Source organism: Cyprinodon tularosa, unplaced genomic scaffold (genome assembly GCF_016077235.1).
Source record: "Cyprinodon tularosa strain WSP-4 unplaced genomic scaffold, ASM1607723v1 ctg595, whole genome shotgun sequence".
Lineage (NCBI taxonomy): Eukaryota > Metazoa > Chordata > Actinopteri > Cyprinodontiformes > Cyprinodontidae > Cyprinodon > Cyprinodon tularosa.
The window spans coordinates 100,749-122,144 of NW_024039335.1; the positions used below are offsets into that span (position 1 = coordinate 100,749).

The 21,396-nt window shown below is 45.3% G+C and overlaps 1 protein-coding gene across 1 annotated transcript in view; it reads right to left on the reverse strand.

Moving 5' to 3' along the window:
• Positions 1 to 20,574, reverse strand: part of herc1 (HECT and RLD domain containing E3 ubiquitin protein ligase family member 1) — an 85,264-nt gene extending 64,690 nt beyond the window's left edge. Inside the window, exons 1-13 of the mRNA XM_038306861.1 lie at positions 20,458 to 20,574; positions 14,421 to 15,385; positions 11,257 to 11,352; positions 10,604 to 10,798; positions 9,459 to 9,770; positions 9,097 to 9,193; positions 7,989 to 8,132; positions 7,765 to 7,892; positions 5,750 to 5,894; positions 5,361 to 5,532; positions 2,061 to 2,195; positions 1,817 to 1,982; positions 1,473 to 1,598 (exon numbers count right to left, since the gene is read on the reverse strand). Of these exons, the coding sequence (XP_038162789.1) occupies positions 1,473 to 1,598; positions 1,817 to 1,982; positions 2,061 to 2,195; positions 5,361 to 5,532; positions 5,750 to 5,894; positions 7,765 to 7,892; positions 7,989 to 8,132; positions 9,097 to 9,193; positions 9,459 to 9,770; positions 10,604 to 10,798; positions 11,257 to 11,352; positions 14,421 to 15,359 (2,655 nt within the window). The 5' untranslated portion in view covers positions 15,360 to 15,385; positions 20,458 to 20,574. The remainder of the gene's footprint in view (positions 1 to 1,472; positions 1,599 to 1,816; positions 1,983 to 2,060; positions 2,196 to 5,360; positions 5,533 to 5,749; positions 5,895 to 7,764; positions 7,893 to 7,988; positions 8,133 to 9,096; positions 9,194 to 9,458; positions 9,771 to 10,603; positions 10,799 to 11,256; positions 11,353 to 14,420; positions 15,386 to 20,457) is intronic.
• Between the last annotated feature and the right edge of the window lie 822 nt (positions 20,575 to 21,396).

Genomic DNA, 21,396 nt, shown 5'->3' on the forward strand with positions numbered 1-21,396 from the left:
CACTACTGAAAGTGATCAAGATCTCCCTGAAATGAGGCAACATGCTGAAATTCAGTGAGCGTAATGGCTGCAAAAAACATTTTACCTCCTTTTTGAGCTATTGTGACGAGTAAATTTCTCATCTGTGAGTGGGGCCTGGTATTTTGGCCAAAGTCCTGAATCAATTTGATTTTGATTCATAGAGTTCTAAATCGATTAATTTCTATTCAATCTGTTTTTACAATAATGAAAGTGGTTCAACTGTGTTTCAAAATACTCGTGTATTTTATTTTTTCTTGTCATATTAAACACAAGTGCAAACTTGTAAATCGGACAGTTTAAACTTGAGATGTGAACAAAACTGTCTCAAAAGTGCAAACTTGTTTGTGAAAAGTGAAAAAGTGAAGCCTCACTCGAGCAAGCAGACGTGACACAGCAGACATGCATGAGCTGCATTATCTCCAATGCACAAAGCATATTAGCAGCGTTGTCTGTAAAAACTACAGGGTGTTTGCTGGTCAGCCTCCATTTGTTAATGTCTTCAATCAATCTATTAGCTATATTTGCAGCTGTCTGGCTTGAAGTCATCTTGAGAGCATCTTTCCTGCTCATTTGAATGTGAACGTCACGCACGTCACTATATAACTAATCAATCTCATTCCCTAGACATCGATTTTGCAAAAATGTAAAGGAATCGATTCAAAATCTATTTTTTTACCCAGCCCTATCTGTGAGATTAATAAAGCCAATCAATCAATCAATTTACCTGTGTGAAGACATTTCGCTTCCCATCCAGGAAGCTTTTTCAATGAACTTTAAAATGAAAAAGTTTCAAACTTAGAACCAAACACCAGTGGATTGTTTTTTTTAAACTTTTTTTTGGAATGACTATGACCTGGATGACTGAGAATCTTCACCAGCACACCTGATGGGAAGACATCAAGTCACGCTATAAAAACAGCAGCAGAGCTTGTTTAGATTTCCCCTAATATCAATGGGAGGCACCCACTGCCCCCCTTTAAAGGTTGTGGCATGGACCTGGTTGCCTCCAGGGTCAGTATACCTGAAGTCACATCCCGTCACGTTGAGAGCAGTTTCGCTTTCTACGTCGTCTACTTTCGGCTCTCTCCTATGAAGGTATTCCTACTCTGAATGACAGCCAGAAGAAAGCCTTCGAAGTTAGGGCTGTGTTGCTCAGAGCGATTCCCAAACACAGGCTTTGTCTTGACCACCATCATGGTCAGAGTACTTGGAGGATTTCTGCGGTGTCTAATTCAAGTTTTTTAAATAAAGCACAGTGGGGTGTTTTTTCTACTTTGAAACTTTGTTTAGTGTCTTCATGATGATGTCAATCTAAAATCTAAAAGCAGACATTTCAGACAATCTGCTCCGTTCATCAGCAGAGCAGTTCTCATTGATTTCTGTGGAAACAGCAGCAGCTCAGGAACCGGATGGTGGGTCGGTTGTGGATGCAGCAGAGGAGACGGTCGTACCTGTCCTTTAGAGAGACTCTCCCATCTGTCGGGGCCCTGAGGCAGCAGGGAGTGAAGCAGCTCCATCCTCTCTCTCAGCGGGGGCAGCAGCATGGTGGCCCCCACAGACAGCGTCTCGATGACGGCCTGGTGGGAGAAACACGCGGTCAGAGCTTGGCTCCATTTAAAGATCTAGATTCATCAGATCAGGACTGGACGGTCCTCATCATAAAGTCATCCTGTTTTTGGTTCTGGATTTGCTGTCAGTTCAAGAACCAGATTCCAAGCCTGGTTCTGAGACGGTACATGATGACTCAGAACCAGAACAATGGACCGGTTCTGATCGCCTCTTCGCCACAGCGTACCTCCTGGATCTCATCCGGCACCGAGGCGTCCATCAGCCTAAAGAGAAGGTTCCTCAGTGGCCTGGCCTGCCGACCCAAGATGCTCGTGGCCACGCCCCCAGCCAGAGCCAGAGCCAGGTGATTGGATAAAAGCCGGAGGCACAGTTTGAGGAAGTTATGATGCTCCCTGTGAACACGTAGAAACATTTAATCTGCATCTGCCTTGCAGCGCCTGAACTAATGCCTCATGTGTGAGCGCCCTCACCTGGACGAGGGAAAGGGCAGCGGGGGAACCTCGCTGTTGATGCCGTCACAGTACCGTTCCAAGAAGGAGCGCAGATGAGAGAAGGTGCTTTCCTCCAGGTCCACGCAGTACGGCCGATGCCAGGCCACCACCTGCCTGTAGAATCAATCAATCAATCACTCAGAAGATCTGAGAACATCAGGAACAAAGATCTATGATGCCATCTAATTGGTGGAGGTCCCTCAGAGAACCAGGGACGATCGGCGGCATCCTGCTGATTCAAAGTTTTATGGAGAAGAAGAAAGTTCAATCAAATCAAATAAATCTGCTCAAATGAGATAAAAAACACTTGAGATGCCCATACAGTATTTCAGTGCATCACACTTTAATTAGAAGCTAAATTATCAACCTGCCCAGACATTTAAGATTAAAAGATAATTTCCTACCATGAAACCAAAGGAAGGAAAGAAATCCCTACGTTTAACTGAACTTAGTGATCTTCGAACTCTACGCTTTCATCTAATAAAAGCTTCTTCTTAACTGAGTTTATTCTCTGCTCCAACATGGACTTTAGTGACTTGGACTGAGGGTCTATTCATGAATCGATGAGCTGGTGTCTCTTAAGGCTGATTTATACTCAGAAATCAGGTCGTCTGCATGTGTCGCAGTTACACCTCTCCAAAATTGTAGGTGACCACAGAAAGTGCAGCAGAAAAGAGGCCTGATATGGTCAAATCTACATCCGCTCTACGCTATGCGTATTTCCTGTTGGGTACCTTACCAGCTTGTTTTGTTTGTATGACCGCAATTACGGAAAACGACTCGTGAAGATGGACCAGCTAGAAGAGCGAGGTTTGCGAGACCGCTGGGACCCTTTTTCCACCTGGATCACCGCTCCTCATGTCCCTCCATTGTCACACAAACTTACCGCCTCGGCCATATTTAGACCCACAGCTAGTTTGTGGTTGTACCTCTTGTGTTGTGGCGTGGAACAACAAAGCAGAGACCACGCTTCAATATTGGGCATATATCAAAAATATCTGCAACAAGCTCACTGCGACACACTGCTGCGGGAGGATAACCAGGCCTTAAGTGCTTAGGGCTGGTTATCCTCCCGCAGCAGTGTGTCACAGTGAGCTTGTTGCAGATATTTTTGATTTATGCCCAATATTGAAGCGTGGTCTGCAGTGAGGAAGTGGGGACAAGTTTGTGCGACAACGGAGGGACATGAGGGCGAAAAAGAGCGGGGATCCAGGTGGAACGCATATCTGCGTTAACTGCGACACACGCAGACGACCTGGTTTCTGAGTATAAACCAGCCTTTAGACAGCAGGAGAGATACGGTGCCAAACTTAAACACGTCTGCTTTGAGGTTTAGGAAACAAGATAGACTCTGATAAACAGGATCAAAACATTTCAAAAAACAACAGACTTTACCAAAGGTAGAATCCCAGGGTACCAGAAAACCGATTAAGATTAACACTGATTCTCTCTGAGCTTCATAAAAACTATAAAAGATTTTAATAAACAAAAAACACGGCTACCATGGGGAATAAGGCTACCATGGGGAATAAGGCTACCATGGGGAATAAGGCTACCATGGGGAATAAGACTACCAAGGGGAATAAGGAGGCTACCATGGGGAATAAGGAGGCTACCATGGGGAATAAGGAGGCTACCATGGGGAATAAGGAGGCTACCATGGGGAATAAGGCTACCATGGGGAATAAGGCTACCATGGGGAATAAGGAGGCTACCATGGGGAATAAGGAGGCTACCATGGGGAATAAGGCTACCATGGGGAATAAGGCTACCATGGGGAATAAGGCTACCATGGGGAATAAGGCTACCAAGGGGAATAAGGCTACCAAGGGGAATAAGGCTACCAAGGGGAATAAGGAGGCTACCATGGGGAATAAGGAGGCTACCATGGGGAATAAGGCTACCATGGGGAATAAGGCTACCATGGGGAATAAGGCTACCAAGGGGAATAAGGCTACCATGGTAAATAAGGAGGCTACCATGGGGAATAAGGCTACCATGGGGAATAAGGCTACCATGGGGAATAAGGCTACCAAGGGGAATAAGGCTACCATGGGGAATAAGGCTACCATAGGGGAATAAGGCTACCAAGGGGAATAAGGCTACCATAGGGGAATAAGGCTACCATAGGGGAATAAGGCTACCATAGGGGAATAAGGCTACCATGGGGAATAAGGCTACCAAGGGGAATAAGGCTACCAAGGGGAATAAGGCTACCATAGGGGAATAAGGCTACCATAGGGGAATAAGGCTACCATGGGGAATAAGGAGGCTACCATGGGGAATAAGGCTACCATGGGGAATAAGGCTACCATGGGGAATAAGGCTACCAAGGGGAATAAGGCTACCATGGGGAATAAGGCTACCAAGGGGAATAAGGCTACCATGGGGAATAAGGCTACCATGGGGAATAAGGCTACCAAGGGGAATAAGGCTACCAAGGGGAATAAGGCTACCAAGGGGAATAAGGCTACCAAGGGGAATAAGGAGGCTACCATGGGGAATAAGGAGGCTACCATGGGGAATAAGGCTACCATGGGGAATAAGGCTACCAAGGGGAATAAGGCTACCATGGGGAATAAGGCTACCAAGGGGAATAAGGAGGCTACCATGGGGAATAAGGCTACCATGGGGAATAAGGCTACCAAGGGGAATAAGGCTACCATGGGGAATAAGGCTACCATGGGGAATAAGGCTACCAAGGGGAATAAGGCTACCAAGGGGAATAAGGCTACCAAGGGGAATAAGGCTACCATGGGGAATAAGGCTACCATGGGGAATAAGGCTACCATGGGGAATAAGGCTACCAAGGGGAATAAGGCTACCATGGGGAATAAGGCTACCAAGGGGAATAAGGAGGCTACCATGGGGAATAAGGCTACCATGGGGAATAAGGCTACCAAGGGGAATAAGGCTACCATGGGGAATAAGGCTACCAAGGGGAATAAGGCTACCAAGGGGAATAAGGCTACCATAGGGGAATAAGGCTACCATGGGGAATAAGGCTACCAAGGGGAATAAGGCTACCAAGGGGAATAAGGCTACCATGGGGAATAAGGCTACCAAGGGGAATAAGGCTACCAAGGGGAATAAGGCTACCAAGGGGAATAAGGCTACCATGGGGAATAAGGCTACCAAGGGGAATAAGGCTACCAAGGGGAATAAGGCTACCATAGGGGAATAAGGCTACCATGGGGAATAAGGCTACCATGGGGAATAAGGCTACCAGCAGAAGAAAGCATAATTCCATACAGACACCTGCTGCTGTAAAGGGCCCACCTGTCTCTGGGCAGAGCGGTCCAGGCCAGGCTGTGGGACGTCCCTGCAGAGATCTGCTGGATGGCCACCCCGTCCAGGCCGACCACCCTCTTGGGTTTAGTAATGGGGCCAGTGGAGTTGCCCTGGCCACACTGGCCCATGGAATTATTTCCCCACGCATAGACCTCGTTGTCTGGGTGAAGATAGACCCAACATCAGACCCCGAGAAGGAAAAACAAGACAAAGAAATGAAGAGAACTAATGTAACATAAAGCTCATGTCAGTGTGCCCTTTGTTCCGTCGTCCTTCTTTCAACAGTCCTGCTCACTCAGCAAATCCTCATCTGAACAGTGAGTCAACAGTAACAAAGCACCACTGGGTGAAAAGAAAGGCAATGATAGGAGCGGTACCATGAGAGAGGGCCAGGCAGTGGCTGTCCCCGATGGAGATGTCCACCACTCTGGTCGTAGCCAGCTCCTCTATCATTTTAGGCCTGAGGGACGTGGCTTCAGACGAACCGCAGCCCAGACAGGCGCCGCAACCCCAAGCGTAGACCTGGAGACACGGGAAGCGGAACTGATCAGAGCAACTTAGAAAGAACAAGGTCTACAGCCTTCCTGCCTGGAATTACAGACCAAATTCAGCCAATCAGACATAAATATAAACTTCTTTTTTCCCCACTTTAACTCAGATCAAAAATCTAGTTTCTAACAAGAGGTTTAGGGACAGAAAATGAGCTATTAGCTGCTCAGCTTCTGCAGCTAATTAGCTGCTCAGCTTCTTAAGCTAACTAGCTGCTCAGCTTCTGAAGCCAATAGCTGCTCAGCTTCTGAAGCCAATAGCTGCTCAGCTTCTGAAGCCAATAGCTGCTCAGCTTCTGAAGCTAATTAGCTGCTCAGCTTCTGAAGCTAATTAGCTGCTCAGCTTCTGAAGCTAATTAGCTGCTCAGCTTCTGAAGCTAATTAGCTGCTCAGCTTCTGAAGCCAATAGCTGCTCAGCTTCTGAAGCCAATAGCTGCTCAGCTTCTGAAGCCAATAGCTGCTCAGCCTCTGAAGCCAATAGCTGCTCAGCTTCTGAAGCCAATAGCTGCTCAGCTTCTGAAGCCAATAGCTGCTCAGCTTCTGAAGCTAATTAGCTGCTCAGCTTCTGAAGCTAATTAGCTGCTCAGCTTCTTAAGCTAATTAGCTGCTCAGCTTCTTAAGCTAATTAGCTGCTCAGCTTCTGAAGCTAATTAGCTGCTCAGCTTCTGAAGCTAATTAGCTGCTCAGCTTCTGAAGCTAATTAGCTGCTCAGCTTCTGAAGCCAATAGCTGCTCAGCTTCTGAAGCCAATAGCTGCTCAGCCTCTGAAGCCAATAGCTGCTCAGCTTCTGAGGCTAATTAGCTGCTCAGCTTCTGTAGCCAATAGCTGCTCGGCTTCTGAAGCCAATAGCTTCTCGTTTTCTGAAGCTAATTAGCTGCTCGTTTTCTGAAGCTAATTAGCTGCTCGTTTTCTGAAGCTAATTAGCTGCTCAGCCTCTGAAGCCAATAGCTGCTCAGCTTCTGAAGCCAATAGCTGCTCAGCTTCTGAAGCCAATAGCTGCTCAGCCTCTGAAGCCAATAGCTGCTCAGCTTCTGAGGCTAATTAGCTGCTCAGCTTCTGTAGCCAATAGCTGCTCGGCTTCTGAAGCCAATAGCTGCTCGGTTTCTGAAGCTAATTAGTTGCTCAGCTTCTGAAGCTAATTAGCTGCTCAGCTTCTGAAGCTAGTTAGCTGCTCAGCTTCTGAAGCCAATAGCTGCTCAGCTTCTGAAGCTAATTAGCTGCTCAGCTTCTGAAGCTAATTAGCTGCTCGGTTTCTGAAGCTAATTAGCTGCTCAGCTTCTGAAGCTAATTAGCTGCTCAGCTTCTGAAGCTAATTAGCTGCTCAGCTTCTGAAGCTAATTAGCTGCTCAGCTTCTGCAGCCAATAGCTGCTGAGCTTCTGAAGCTAATTAGCTGCTCAGCTTCTGAAGCTAATTAGCTGCTCAGCTTCTGAAGCTAATTAGCTGCTCAGCTTCTGAAGCCAATAGCTGCTCAGCTTCTGAAGCTAATTAGCTGCTCAGCTTCTGAAGCCAATAGCTGCTCAGCTTCTGAGGCTAATTAGCTGCTCAGATCCTGAAGCTAATTAGCTGCTCAGCTTCTGAGGCTAATTAGCTGCTCAGATCCTGAAGCTAATTAGCTGCTCAGCTTCTGAAGCTAATTAGCCACTCAGCTTCTGAAGCCAATAGCTGCTCAGCTTCTGAAGCTAATTAGCTGCTCAGCTTCTGAAGCTAATTAGCTGCTCAGCTTCTGAAGCCAGCAAAAAAAAAAAAAAAGAAAAATAATGAGAAAATCCTACATAAAATAAACTGCTCCTATTCTTCTAGGATCCAGGATCTGACAGTGGGAGGAGCTTCCTAGATGTCCTACCTGTCCGGTGGAGGTGAGCGCCAGAGACGACTGACTTCCTGCACAAACTTTCCTGATGAACATCCCCTGCAGGGCCTCCACCACTTTGGGCTTGTAGACTCTGTTGGTATCTCCATGTCCCAGTTTTCCTGCAGGAGGACACAGCAGTGATGCATGACACCACAGACCCTTCAGAAGACTGGGTCCTTTCCAGAGAGCTCTCCATTGATCAGGAATCAACCCACCATTGTCGCCTCCTCCAAAGGACCAAACGGTGCGTCCATCTTTAGACAGGGCGATGGTGTGGGAGCTTCCACAGGACACCTCTCCAACGTTGCTGATGTCTTTGACCAGAGTGGGGATGTTGCGGCTGTTGCTGTCCCCGTGGCCTGCGTGAGAAAACATCAGAGATGTTCTTCTCTCCCAATTAAACAAAATCTGTTCTTAACCAGGAAACTTTCAGGTTTTCGTTTAGACCTTGAAACACATCTGATGTTTAGTTCAGCAGCAGATCAGAAATGTTTTTTAATGGAAACTGGCCTGAAAGGTATCATTAATGATGCAAGCTAAGCTCAGAAAGCTACAGAAGAGGATTAGGGCCACTGGAAAAAAAAAAAAGTTTACTGATTTAAAATTTTTATTTCAGTTTAGTATGGGAAGTATCGCAGAATTCTGACATTTTTCGCAGAATTCTGACTTTAATCTCAGAATTCCGACTTTAATCTCAGAATTCCGACTTTAATCTCAGAATTCCGACTTTAATCTCAGAATTCTGACTGAATTCTGACACTTCGAAAAAAAAGTCAGAAGCCGACTTTAATCTCAGAATTCCGACTTTAATCTCAGAATTCCGACTTTAATCTCAGAATTCTGACTGAATTCTGACACTTCGGAAAAAAAAGTCAGAAGCCGACTTTAATCTCAGAATTCCGACTTTAATCTCAGAATTCCGACTTTAATCTCAGAATTCTGACTTTTTTCAGAATTCTGACTGAATTCTGACACTTAAAAAAGTCAGAATTCCGAATTTAATTTCAGAATTCTGACTTTAATCTCAGAATTCTGACTTTTTTTCTCAGAATTTTGACTTTAATCTCAGAATTCTGACTTTTTTCTCAGAATTCTGACTTTTTTCTCAGAATTCTGAGGTTAAAGTCAGAATTCTGAGATGAAAGTCAGAATTCTGACTTTTTCCCATATTAAGCTGAAAGAAAATTTAAAAATCAGTTAACTTTTATTTATTTTTTTCAGTGGCCCTAATCCTCCTCCGTAGGAAGTGGTAAAAGAGAAACAATTGATGAAAAACTGTTTTGTATTGTTCATATAGAAACGTAGCAATGTTAAGCTACTCACCTAGCCTGCCAAAATCTCCCTCCCCCCAGGTGTAGAGCTCCCCATCCTCACTGACGGCAGCACTGTGTCTGTAGCCAGCAGACACACACACTACCACCTGAGACACACACACACACACAGGGGTAACACACATAATAGGAATGAAGCAAAAAAACAGAAAAAGCTCCATCTGCTTCTTCTGGACAGAAACGTTCAAATTAAAATATGATAGAAGCTTCCAGAGCAGAAGCCGTTCTCATCCTTACATTAAACAAAAAAAACAAGACGTCTCCAGAAGCATAAATGAGCCAAACTGGTTTCAAACAAAGCTTTTTAAATAAATAAATAAGCTGAAAGCCCTGAGATGGAGGGTTGAAGCCTACCTTCCCCTGCAGAGGCCCCTGGATGAGTTTTGGATATTTCTGAGTCGAGCTGTTCCCATGTCCCAGTTTTCCGTAGTCGCCGTCGCCCCAGCTGAACACCTCGCCCTCCGTGGTGAAGGCCAGGGTGTGTCCGTCCGAGCCCTTAGACGAGGACACTTTCTTGATGGCTCGGTGGGGTTCAAAGGTCAGCTTCTTGAGCGTCGACTGATTGTTTGAGTCTCCGAGGCCCAGGCGGCCGTAGCTACCTTTCCCGCAGGCTCGGACGGACCCGTCGGAGGAAATCACAAACGTGCAGTACTGACCCGCCTCGATCTGAGGAAAACGGCAGCAGAAAACCAGGTTAGACGCCGCAGCATCACAACAGAGCTGCACTCAGAGGCGTCTGACAACGGCTTCAGCATCATCCACTCAGATCAAAGCAGGGAAAACGTTTTAATGTTAGAAACGTATAAAACTAAGACACTAAGAAACAATACAGGCACATCCAAGGTTTCCAAACTCAAACCTGGTTTAGGAATGAAGAAAGATGGGTTGATAATAAGGAAAAGGATGGAGGAAGGATGAAACGAAGGAAAAGAAGAGAGGAGGATAGAAGGAAGGAAGGGAAAGAGGACTAAAGGCAAAAAGGTCACAAAGAAGGAAGCCAGGAAGAAAATGTCATTATTTTAGCAGCCCTAGATAAAATGACAACAACCTGGACAGATAAACATGGCGGATGAGTGACAGCTGCAGCTGGAGAGCTAAGCAGACATTAGCATGTAGAGACATGTGCTGATTGGACAGAAATGAGCGTTAGCCTCCTGCAGCGTGGCGGAGTGAACTGATGCTCATTGTGAACACACCCCTGGAGCCAGACACCATATTGGTACACCCGTAAAAGCTGCACAGATAGAAAGCTGTAGACGAAATGATTACGCGTCTCATTTCCATGTGGAACACACACATATGTCAATCATTTAAGGAAGTGAGGAAATGAGGGAATAAGGAAGGGAGGGAGGAAGGACATAAAGGAGAGAGAAAGACTTCCTCTGGGTGAGTTTTACAGTCCTGAAACAAAAGCCTCGCCGCCAATCATCATCATCATCCAGATCCATCCACCAGAGTCTGACCCGATGGTTAAACCCTGGAGCACCTCCTCCACGTACCGTCTGAGCATCGGCGAAGCTGGCAGCCAGCTTGGGCTGCAGGATCTTCTCCTGCGTTCCCTCCACCAGCTGGTGGCTGCTGTTGCTGCCCCATACATACACCTCGCAGGTCTCTGAGACCACCGGAGCCTCGCCCGTCTGGATGCTGTCAGGGCTGACGCAGGTGCGAGAGTAGTCTGATGCCATCCGACACACCTGGAGCACAAAGAAAAAAAAAAAAAAAACAGACAGGTGGGACTGAGATAATACTGATAATAAATAAAGAAACAAAGAAAGAAATAATTGAATTTAATTCAGGGACCCAGAGTGGCAGTGAGAACTTTTTTCCAAGCACAATGCCCTCACCACCAGGCCATCAGAGAGAAGGAACCCTCTGTGGCGGCTTTTCATCCCCCCAAACCATTTCAGATCAAACAGCTTCTTATATTGGATCAAAATAAAAAGTTGTTTTAATTGCTTTCCTTCATTAAGGGAATAAAGCAAACAGGGAAATTCTGACTGCCTCACCTGTAGATACTGTTAATTATAAAAAAAAAAAAACTAAGCCTATGGCCTCCATCTTTCTGGAAGAAGTCAGAGATTGTTGGCTGCCGATGTAGCAGAGAGAACAGCATTTAGAGAGGAAGCTCTGGAGGAGCTGTTGGACCTCTTACCTCCTCGAACAGGCAGAGCGCCGCTTCGTATAAGGAGCAGAGGCCATCGGGGGTCCTCGTGGGTTCCCTCCACTGGCTGCGATCTCCTGTGGAGCCCTGAAACAGAGAGCCCACCCATCACCATGGAAACCACACACAGATTCAGACCCGCTTCCCTCCAGGGCGGGAAAGGACCCGGTGCTGAAGAACCATCACATCTCAGTTCGGACGCCTTCACCCTCATGTCTCAACTCTAAATTCCCGTTTCTGTTGCAGCTCATCTCAGTTTGGATCTGTGTGGATCGTTGAACTCCGGATTGGAGCCTCAAATATACCCGTTCCTCACTCAGACTGTCATTGAAGGCACACTGCGAACTCTGTGACCAAAAGAGTTATTTTAAAGGATTCTTCAGGCCAATATACAGCGCTCGACACTATAAATGATGAGGGGGCTCTGCTCTTCAAATACCGACAATGTAAATCGGGAGAAGATGGACCATCGTTGGCCAAGTCATTAGGGGTGGAACGGTTCACAAAATCCACAGTTCGGTTCACGGTTTCGGGGTCACGGTTTTCGGTTTGGTATATGTTGATTGTTAAGAAAATCTATTATGGTCGTGATGCTGTTAGCATAAACAACACGTGTTGCACAATGCTTGCACACTGTTGCACTTTTATCCGCATCTTTCTTTCCGCCGTCATCGTAGGTCACTCTAAATGCAAAGCGGTCCCATACAGCAGACCTATAAAGTGCTGCTGGCGCGTCTTCCAACTCCTGTTCTTTCCCACTCGCCATACCCACACAATTCTCCACAACAACTGATTTTTTTCTGCTACACCCGGCTATGCTGCTTCGCTTCTTCTTCTTCTTGTTTACTACTGGTGGTTGGCTTTGGTCTCATTACCGCCACCTTCTGCTCTGGAGTGTACATGCTTCGCCTATTAAAAAAAGGAGCAGCGCATGAACCGAACGCAACACACGCGAATCGAACCGAGACAGTTTTCAAAAACCGTTCCTTCCCTACAGGTCATGTGACCTGGAAGAAGATATCCTGTTACGGCCACAGGCTCTTATATAGTGATGGAGCTAAGGCTTTAGCTCTATTATTTCAGCTACTGTCATGGCTGAGGCAAGGATAAAGTTTAAACCTTCTGAGGAGGAAAGGGATCGAGGAAAAACAGTCAATTTTGGAAGAGTTTGTTTGTTGGCGCAGGCTGAAAGAAGAAGCCGGACGTAAAACCGATTCTATTTTCTCAGCTTTATTATTTAACTGGTAAGGTACCACTTTGCTCCTAGTATACAGTTATAGATCTTTGCTATTATTTCATATGTTTAGTAGAGGCAAAATACTTGCAGAGAAAGCTAGCAGGCTACAAACAAAACTAACCGACACGCCCCGTCAGACCCAGCGGCTGTTCACTGGAGCTCCTTGCTGATTGGTGCGGTCTGGCCAGCCCCGGCGGTTCTCACTCCCTCCAAGCTGAATCTCGATGCCTAGCGTTATCTCCAATCAAAAGACGGTCCCTCATGTCAGCAGAACAGCAGCTCCTGCAGCTACCGAAGTGTCAGAGGAAGCTCAGACCCTTCTCTATTGCTGCTCCTCGTTTATGGAATAACCTCCCGCTGCACATTAGGGAGGCTCCTTCCCTGATGAATTTTACAACACGGCTCAAGACTGACTTTTATTCACTGGGTTTTAACACTGGCAGGCCTTAGTTTTTGTGACCTTGTTCATTTAAATTCAAATAATTGCCTTATTTTATAATTTGTTCAGCGCTTTGTTTTCAGCTGCAGCTGTTTTAAAACACTCTACAAATAAAGATGATGATAAAGACGAGGGAGGGGGGCCAGCTGACCGTTTGTTGACTTTTGCGACAGTGCTGCGGCGCTTGTGGCCACTAGGGGAGCTAGACCCCCCAGTGGCCACAAGTTACACGGTGTGCCTTCAAACTCCTGATGGAGAAACCGACTTTAAACTGATTCCTTCTGTGCTCCGAGTAGGTGTGAAGAATAAATCGATTTGAGCTCTAACATTTAAAGATTCAGAACAATTCTCATTTTCTTTAAAACTTATTTTTTTTTGGGTGCGGATGTGCCTTATCAGGCACCGTAGTGTTTGGCGAAACCAATGAGCAGCATGAGCTACGCACAGGCAGCATTAGCCTAGCAGGCTGCAGAGTGCTGTGTAGTGTTGTGTTAGCTACTGTGTTTGTTGCAGCTAAAGTATGGAGGACGATGAAAGAGAAATTCAACTGCCTCTGCGGTCTTTAAAAGCAACCATTTGGAAACACTTTGGATTTTACCTTCAACCCGGCCCGGGTAAGAAAGGGCTTGACATGACTCATGTGATTTGCAGAGATTGCAACTGCAGAGTTAAGTATTTCAGTTCTTCAAATCCCCATTCTCATCTCGGAAGAAATCACCCAAAGACATAGTGTTGTATTTGTACAAGTTTAACAATTCGTTGTCTTGGATTTACCTTTTTGAGTTTACATTATTGCAATAGGTAAATAAAATATTTACAATTCTAAAGTCTTTATAAATGTACTCTTCTTTCATACCAGCAGACTGGAATAGATCCTGAGAATCATCTTGAATCGAAAATTAATCGTTTCTGAATCTAATCGTTTGGATTTAAAAGAATCTGAAAAAAATCTAATTGTGACCCCAAGAATTGATTCTAAATCGAATCGTGGGAATCCCAAAGATTCACAGCCCTAGTTCTGAATGTACTTTGGTTTTATTCCCGATTCGTTTATTTATTCATCACTAGTTTCTGCTAAATGTTGTCTAATTTTCCAGGTTTTAAGTCAACTCACTGGAAAAAAAAAGGAAATCTAGATGAGTCATTTTTTTCCTAAAATAAGTGCATTTCTTCTTGAATTGAGGAGATAAGTGAAACACTTTGCCAATGGAACAAGACAATTTACATTTAAAATAAGAAAAACACAATTTAACAGTCTTATAGCAAGTGTATATTATCTGATTACCTTATTTTAAGTGTAAAAATCCTCATTCCATTGGCAAATCATCTTATTTACCTACTCGAATTAAGGGTAAATACACTTAATTGAAGATATGTTGACTTATTTCTAGATTTCTAAATCTCCTGATCCTTTTCTCAGCACCAAGTTAACCGAATCTCCTCCTTCAGGCCGTCGGAGCATGGAGTTCATGAACTTACCAGGGAGCGCCTCATCTGCATCAGGATGTTCATGAAGCAGTCGTATCCCATCAGGCCCTCCTGGCTCTGCAGCAGCGCGCCCTCCTCCATGCTGCTCACCACAGCCGACGCGGCCAGCGCCATCTCTATCCAGTCCAGCAGGTATCGCAGGGAACCCCTCTGGGACGCCAGGCCCAGCAGCAGCTCCGAGGCCAGGCGGCGGCCTAAGATGTCCGCCCCGGAGTTGGGCATGGTCACGCCCTTCAGGAAGGTGGTGACCTGGGCCAGGCAGTCCAGACCCATGGGAGGGATCTTGCTCTCGTTGGCCAGAGACAGCGGCGGCAGCGAGCTGACCACGTCGATGGCCGTATGGATCACATCATTACAAAGATTGATGCTGGCTCCGCCGCCTGGGGGAGGTGGCATCATCCAGCTCTGGCGCAGCAGCGCGAACAGCAGGCTGAGGCCCGTGCGGACGCCCATCTCGATGAGGGCATCGGTGCTGGAGCGCGGGCGCTCGCTGACAGAGTGCAGGTCAGCCGAACCCGAGGTGCTCTCTGGGGAGTGCTGCTGCTGCTTCACCTTGCCTTTGTCGTGGTACTTGTTGGAGAGAGCGTAGAAGATGCGCTGCAGCACCAGCACGCGTTTCCGCAGCGCGGCGGCGAACGGAGAGTCAGAGCAGACCATCTTGGCCAAGGCCAGCTGGCTGCTGAGCAGGGCGTCCAGGTAGTGCTCCTGCTCATCGCTGGAGAGGGAGTCCCGCTCAAAGTCCGGCAGCTGGGGGCCCTTCAGGCACAGCACCTGCTGGGGGAGCAGCACCACCTCTTTGTTGGCCAGCAGCTTGGAGTAGAGCAGCGACACCCCGTCCCGCGTGGCGATGGACTCGCTGTCCTCCGTGATCCACGAGCTGTTCAGGTGCTCCAGCCATTTGAGTTTAACTGGGGGGATCATCAGCGTCATGGCGTGTCACTCTGGAGCCATCAGTCCTGGAAGCAGACACAGAACATTTCAAGGTTTTCCTTTCTGCTCCCGTTTCATTCCTAAACTCTGAGCTCAGAGAAAACATGGAGTTTGCTCCGTTTTCCACTGGTTCACAGCCAGCGTTAGAACAAATGTTTTTACTTCTGATCAAAGGGCAGAGGTCGGTTAGAACCAGACCGTGCGTTCGATCCCAGGAACACAACCTTTCATAGCGGAATAAACCCTCCAAACATTTAGAGCTATCGCCATGATTACTGGGGGCTTCAGGTTAAAAGGTTTCTGCTTCAGCGTTCCGATCATTATCCCACTGAAACATCAATCATGTTCGATTTCTTACACTTTATCTCCATCTTCCTGGTATTTCAGAGAGTTGATGAAGCCCTGCAATCAGCAGTATTACTGAGGAAGCATTACTGTGGTGAGGATCATGCATTAGATGCTTTTATCTAAAACAAATGAAGATAAACAATCTTCCTCAGTTAATGCAGATAATAACTCGTTTAGAAACGTCCTTTAGAGTGTCTATTCTACTGCAGATAGAGCACCAGTAGAAAATACACCTAAAAATGAACTAATTTAGTTCTGTTTAGTTCCTGATCTGTACTACAGCAGCTTTCCATCCAAACAGGAACTCTGACTGAATTCTGCATCAGACAATAACAAAAACACTTTTGGTTACTTTTCAATTCAATAACATTGTGATCTTTTTTTCTATGATGCAACCCGTTGAGCTTTTCATTGTGTTTTACTGCTCTCTTATTTCCTCACAGACCTTTAGCAGCTTTACTTTCTCAGACTTTATTCCTAAACATTTTTCTTTTCAAATTTCTGTTTTCATTCTTTTCTAATGATGTTTTACGGATCGCTTCCTGTTTACTTCTGGAGGCGGGATATCCTTCAGGGTGAAGAAGATGACACCATGCTTAGGGTGAGGGATTTCTGAAGAGTCAATGAGTCGTAGCAATCAGCTGGTTTTCCTTAGAAAACTTTGAACCAATCTGATTGAATGATCTGGGTGAATAAAGTGACCTGAGATGTGAATTGGTGATATAGAAATAAACTGAATTGAAGATGCATTTCTATTAGTCTGCAGGAGGTTAGTGAGAATGTTTTTATTGAGCTTAAAGTGAAGAGAAAGTGACCAGCAAGAAGCAATCTGTAAACAATGCAACTCCTAATACTCAATCTGGAAAGAAAAATGTAAAAGTGTATAAAACCTGGGGTTTGCAGGTGGCGCAGTGGTTAGCTCGCACAACCCATATACAGAGGCCTTAGTCCTCGATGCGGCCGACCCGGGTTCGAATCCGGCCAGTGATCCTTTGCCGCATGTCTTTCCCCGTCTCTCATACCCTCCTACTGTCAGAAAAATTAGCTACTAGTGCCGTAAAAACGAAAAATAAAAAAAGATTTTAAAAATAAATAAGGTCTGGGAAATTTTAATCTGAACTTTTTTTTTTATATGAAAGATAGATCTGCAAAATATTCAAATAAAATCCAATAAAACAATAATTCTCCAAATCTTTTTAATTGAAATTCAAATGAATTGAATTCAGTTTATTTCTATAGCGCCAGTTCACAACACACATCATCAGAAGGCACTTTACAGTTCAATAAGATCATACGGTCAGATTGATTAAAGGTTTTCTATCTAAGGAAAACCAGTTGGTTGCATCGACTCATGCTTGTAACGACAGTGGAGAGGAAAAACTCAGTTTTAACAGAAAAAAACCTCCAGCAGAACCAGGCTCAGTGTGAGCGGCCATCTGCTGAGGCCGACTGGGGTTCAAGGAGACAGAAGCAGAGATAGAAAAAGAAGCATAGATACAAATTTTCAATTCTAGATTGTATCTTTTTTTATTAAATTTTCGAAACGTGTTTTTTTCAACATTAATGGAAGAAAATAGCCTCCTTTCCTATTTAGAAGAGTGACTGAGAGTAACAGAATTATGAGTCACGTCATATTTAAGCCCATAAACTATTAGCTGGAATCGCCAACAACTGTTATACATACATTTAAAAGGTACATTTAGATAAAAAATTATTATTCCTAACCGTGTTTTCCGCCTTGATTAAAATGGATTTATTTCTGGGTTTAGGAAATCTGACGCCACAGGCTGACCTCACTGCAGCGCCTCCCCGATCCAGTAGGTTTTAACCTTCAGGCTCCTAACAGGAAATACTCGCCCTGCTTGAACAGTGTGATGGTGAGGATTCCCATTCAAGCGGAGCCAAGGTCCGATCAGTGAAATCCATCACCTTCAGGTCCAGAAGGACCACCTGGATCCAGTTTACAGCTTGGAACTTTGAGGGTCTGGTGACCATCAACCGAACTTCTGATGGGTGCTAACATTTTCAGCCTAAATCGGCTCTAAGGACTGAATCCTTCAGATTAGGACCACCTTAGAAAACCACACAGTGGGCTGTAACTCCTGTCCTGATCGATCTTAACCAGGTCTGGTGTCTTTGCCAGGAGAGGAGAACATCTACACCTGGAAGCAGTATAAAGCTGAGCGTTTACTGCAGAGGATTCGAGCAGGAATAAAGTATTAGTTTCTAAATCTCCTCAGATGAATCCCCCCAGGAGGAAGGTCAGTCTTCCTCAGCATGGTGAGGAAAGTGTCTCTACAAATATGAGGAGGCTGAAAGTGTTGAATCCAAAGGTTGGAGCGTCTGCAGCAGATAAGCTGTGTCTGATAGACCAGTAGAATCCAGTGAAAAATCAAACATGGTTTAAAATGGACTAAAATGTGTCTGCTCCTCTTCAGAATGGTAAACATGGTTCTGGTTGCTGTTCTTTCACCTCTGCTGGACTGAAACTCTTAAAAAAAGCAGCAAGGCTCCCAAGAGAGACCTCCAGGACCTGGAAGAACCTAAAGAAAGCTTGGAAGGGTTTGCTGCTCACTTTTAGATCAATCAATGAAATCCTAAGAAAAAATCCATCAACAGCTGAAAGACAAAGACGCTCTAATTTAGTTCAAGAGGATCTGGCTGCTTGCAGGAAGAACACGAAAACCAGCCTTAAAATTATGTCCTTTGGGCGCGTTTTGGTGGAGCAGAGGTTAGCGCACACGACCCATGTACGGACGCCTTAAAGGCAGGTTAGATTTCTGCATCCGCACACATCAAATGCCGCTTGGGTCTGGTTGCTAAACCAGTTTTGCTGGTATGCTTCTGCACCGTCGGACTGGAATTTCTAGGGACGCACAGCAGTTTCCCACCAAAATGCAAGGGGGAGTCTATTCGAGAACTCACAAGAACTTCGGCGGATGATCACGAGAACTTTGGCACCATTGTTGCACCACAACAATGGTGCATCTGCAAGATATCACGGTCACAGTGATGGATCTAAAGTTGCTAGACATGGAAGAGGAACAGGTTCTGTTAATGAAGCGAACATCCTCGATTAACATGCTTGTCCATCATAGTTGTTCCTCGGTTTTTAAAAAATGGCGCGTCCCAGCACCGAATCCAGAAGGACGACCACACAGACAGCCGGAAAGGAGGACCAATCACAGCTGCACACTTTCGCTTGAGGTCTGCACAGGTTTGCGACCGTCGGACGCGTAGTCAGGATTTTTTTTGAGGTGCAAAGAGACAGATTTTACGGTTGCAGAGGCTATGTATGAGAAGCATAATTTGGCCTTTAGTACGGTTCAAATCCCCCTTTCCTGTCAGCCTAAAAACATTAACACATTACACCAGTTCTTGCGTCTTTCTTTTGGCTCCCTGTTTGTTTTAGAACTGATTTTAAGCTTTTATTGTTTGTGTTTAGAGCCCTGAATGGGATGACTCCTCAATACATCCCTGATCTCCTCCAGATTTATTCTCCAGCACGTGATCTGAGGTCTGAGGGCCATCTTCAGTTAATAGTGCCTAGGACGGGGCTTAAAACCAGAAGGGACACAGCCTTTTCTGTAGTTGGCCATTTTCCATATACGGACTGCCTCTACGGTGGAGTGTTTTAATTCTCGTCTAAAGAAACACTTTTATTCTTTTACACATTTAACACTGTGTAGTTTGTGTGGTCCTCTGTGTCCTTTTTAGATTATTTATTGTTGTATTGTGTTTATATATTGTTGTTTACTATTTGTTATGTACAGCACATTGGAAACTTTTACTGTTGTTAAATGTGCTGTATAAATAAAGTGGATTGATTGGGGGTTGATGGGAAGATAGATGAGCCTAAATTTGGTGGCAGCTGTTGGTGGTTCCCCTCCCAGCAGGAGAAGAAGCCTAAAACCAGCGCCTCAGTGGATCAGGGCTCATTTCTTCAAGTCCTCCGGATCCTCAGTTCTTCAGGGTCCTTGCTTAGATTGCAGCAGATTCATGGGTTCAAATGGCCTAGTCAAAGTCCAGACCTGAATCCATCTGAGCTCTGGTGAACAGGGCCTAATGATGGGACTATTTTCCCGGCTGCGGCTTCCTGCTCTGTGCTGAAAGGCAGAGAGGAAAATGCTGGCAGCAGCTGGTTATGTAAGAGCTGTGACAGGGCTGGGTCAGAGCTCCCAGTCTGGTTTACAACTAAAAATCATTCGCTTCACTCACATTCCCATTTTACGCATTTTTAGTGGCGACATGCTGCGCTTATTTTGCATGAATGCAGATTTACAGCCACATGAGAACAGGCTGATAATCCATTACAGATTAGACAAAAACACAGTGACTGACAGAAACTCATCTGCAACCTCAGCCTGGGTCTGTTAGGAGCCCAACGGACCGGCTGAGTCCAGAACCGGCTGAACAGAGTCCAGAACCTCGGTTTCTGCTGCTATTATTACCAACAGTTGCACCAATCTGACAGCTCCACAGCAGACTGGTTCCCAGTACAGACCTGACCCTAAGCCCAGTAACCTTAGCAGCCTGTCCGGGTTCTGTTAAGAGCTCCGACGGCACCAGTTTGTTGACAATGAGGTTACTGACGGAACCAAAAATACAGGTTTTAACCAAGCAGCGTTGCTGCTGTTGCTAATTTAAGCTAACTCCTTCCCATTAAAACAGATAAAGCTTCAGAAACCAGCCGAACAGAGCGGTGACACCTTCCAGCGGAGCTCCAATAAAAGGCTTTAAAACAGCTTACCAGCAAGTAGACCAGTCCAAAGTGCCCCACTTTATAAAAGCAGACCTTTTGGGGTCAGTGTTAGCTTGGTTATCTGCTGCATCACAGCGCTCGGCTACAGCTAGCAGTGGCAGCTATCGGCTAAAGTAGCTGAAGTTAGCTTCCGACTCGTTCTCGCTGTTAAAGGGCTAGTCCGCACTTTTCGGCCAATAAAGCAAATTTCCAAACACAACAATAATAATAATAAGCTCGGTGTACTACAGCGCTCCTGTTAGCCAAATAATAATTTTTAAAGAACTGTTGACGGTTAAACACCTTTGTATGTGTGTAGTATGTAGTCAGAACTCACAATGTTTCATTTTATTTTTTTGTTCTATTAAATGTTTTCTTTTGAACTGTTAATCAACCCAGATCAAAGCATATCATTTTTAAAACGCATTAATGTAGAAATAATTTACAAAAATACACAACAGGAACTGTTGTTCATTGAAACTTGTCCACAGTTGATGAGATCAGGGCGGTGTTACTGCAAATTATCACTAAAAATGAAGCTCAAAAAGGGCAGATACATTTTATATTATTATAATGGATGCTCTACCAGCATAATTGATTTATTACTGTTTTATTCCCAGGATTATGAATGAATATTCTATTTAAGTGTATAAATATTCTAGTTTAATGGTGATTTAAAGAAGGCGGTCATTAAAAACAGCGGAACAGCCCTTTACTGCAGCGTCGAATCGAAAGCTAACTTCGATTAATAAAGCTCACTCACTGTTAAAGTAAAAGGCCTCCTCCTCTTCCTCTTTTCCTTCCTCTCCCTCCTCTTTTCCCTCCTCTTCCTCTTCTTCCACCTGTGTGCAGAGCTTACAAAACAAACTGGCGGGGTTTCAGCCAGACAGCAGCTGCAGATCGATCTGTGATCAGGCTGACATGCCGCCGCCCCTCCTGCATCCCTGT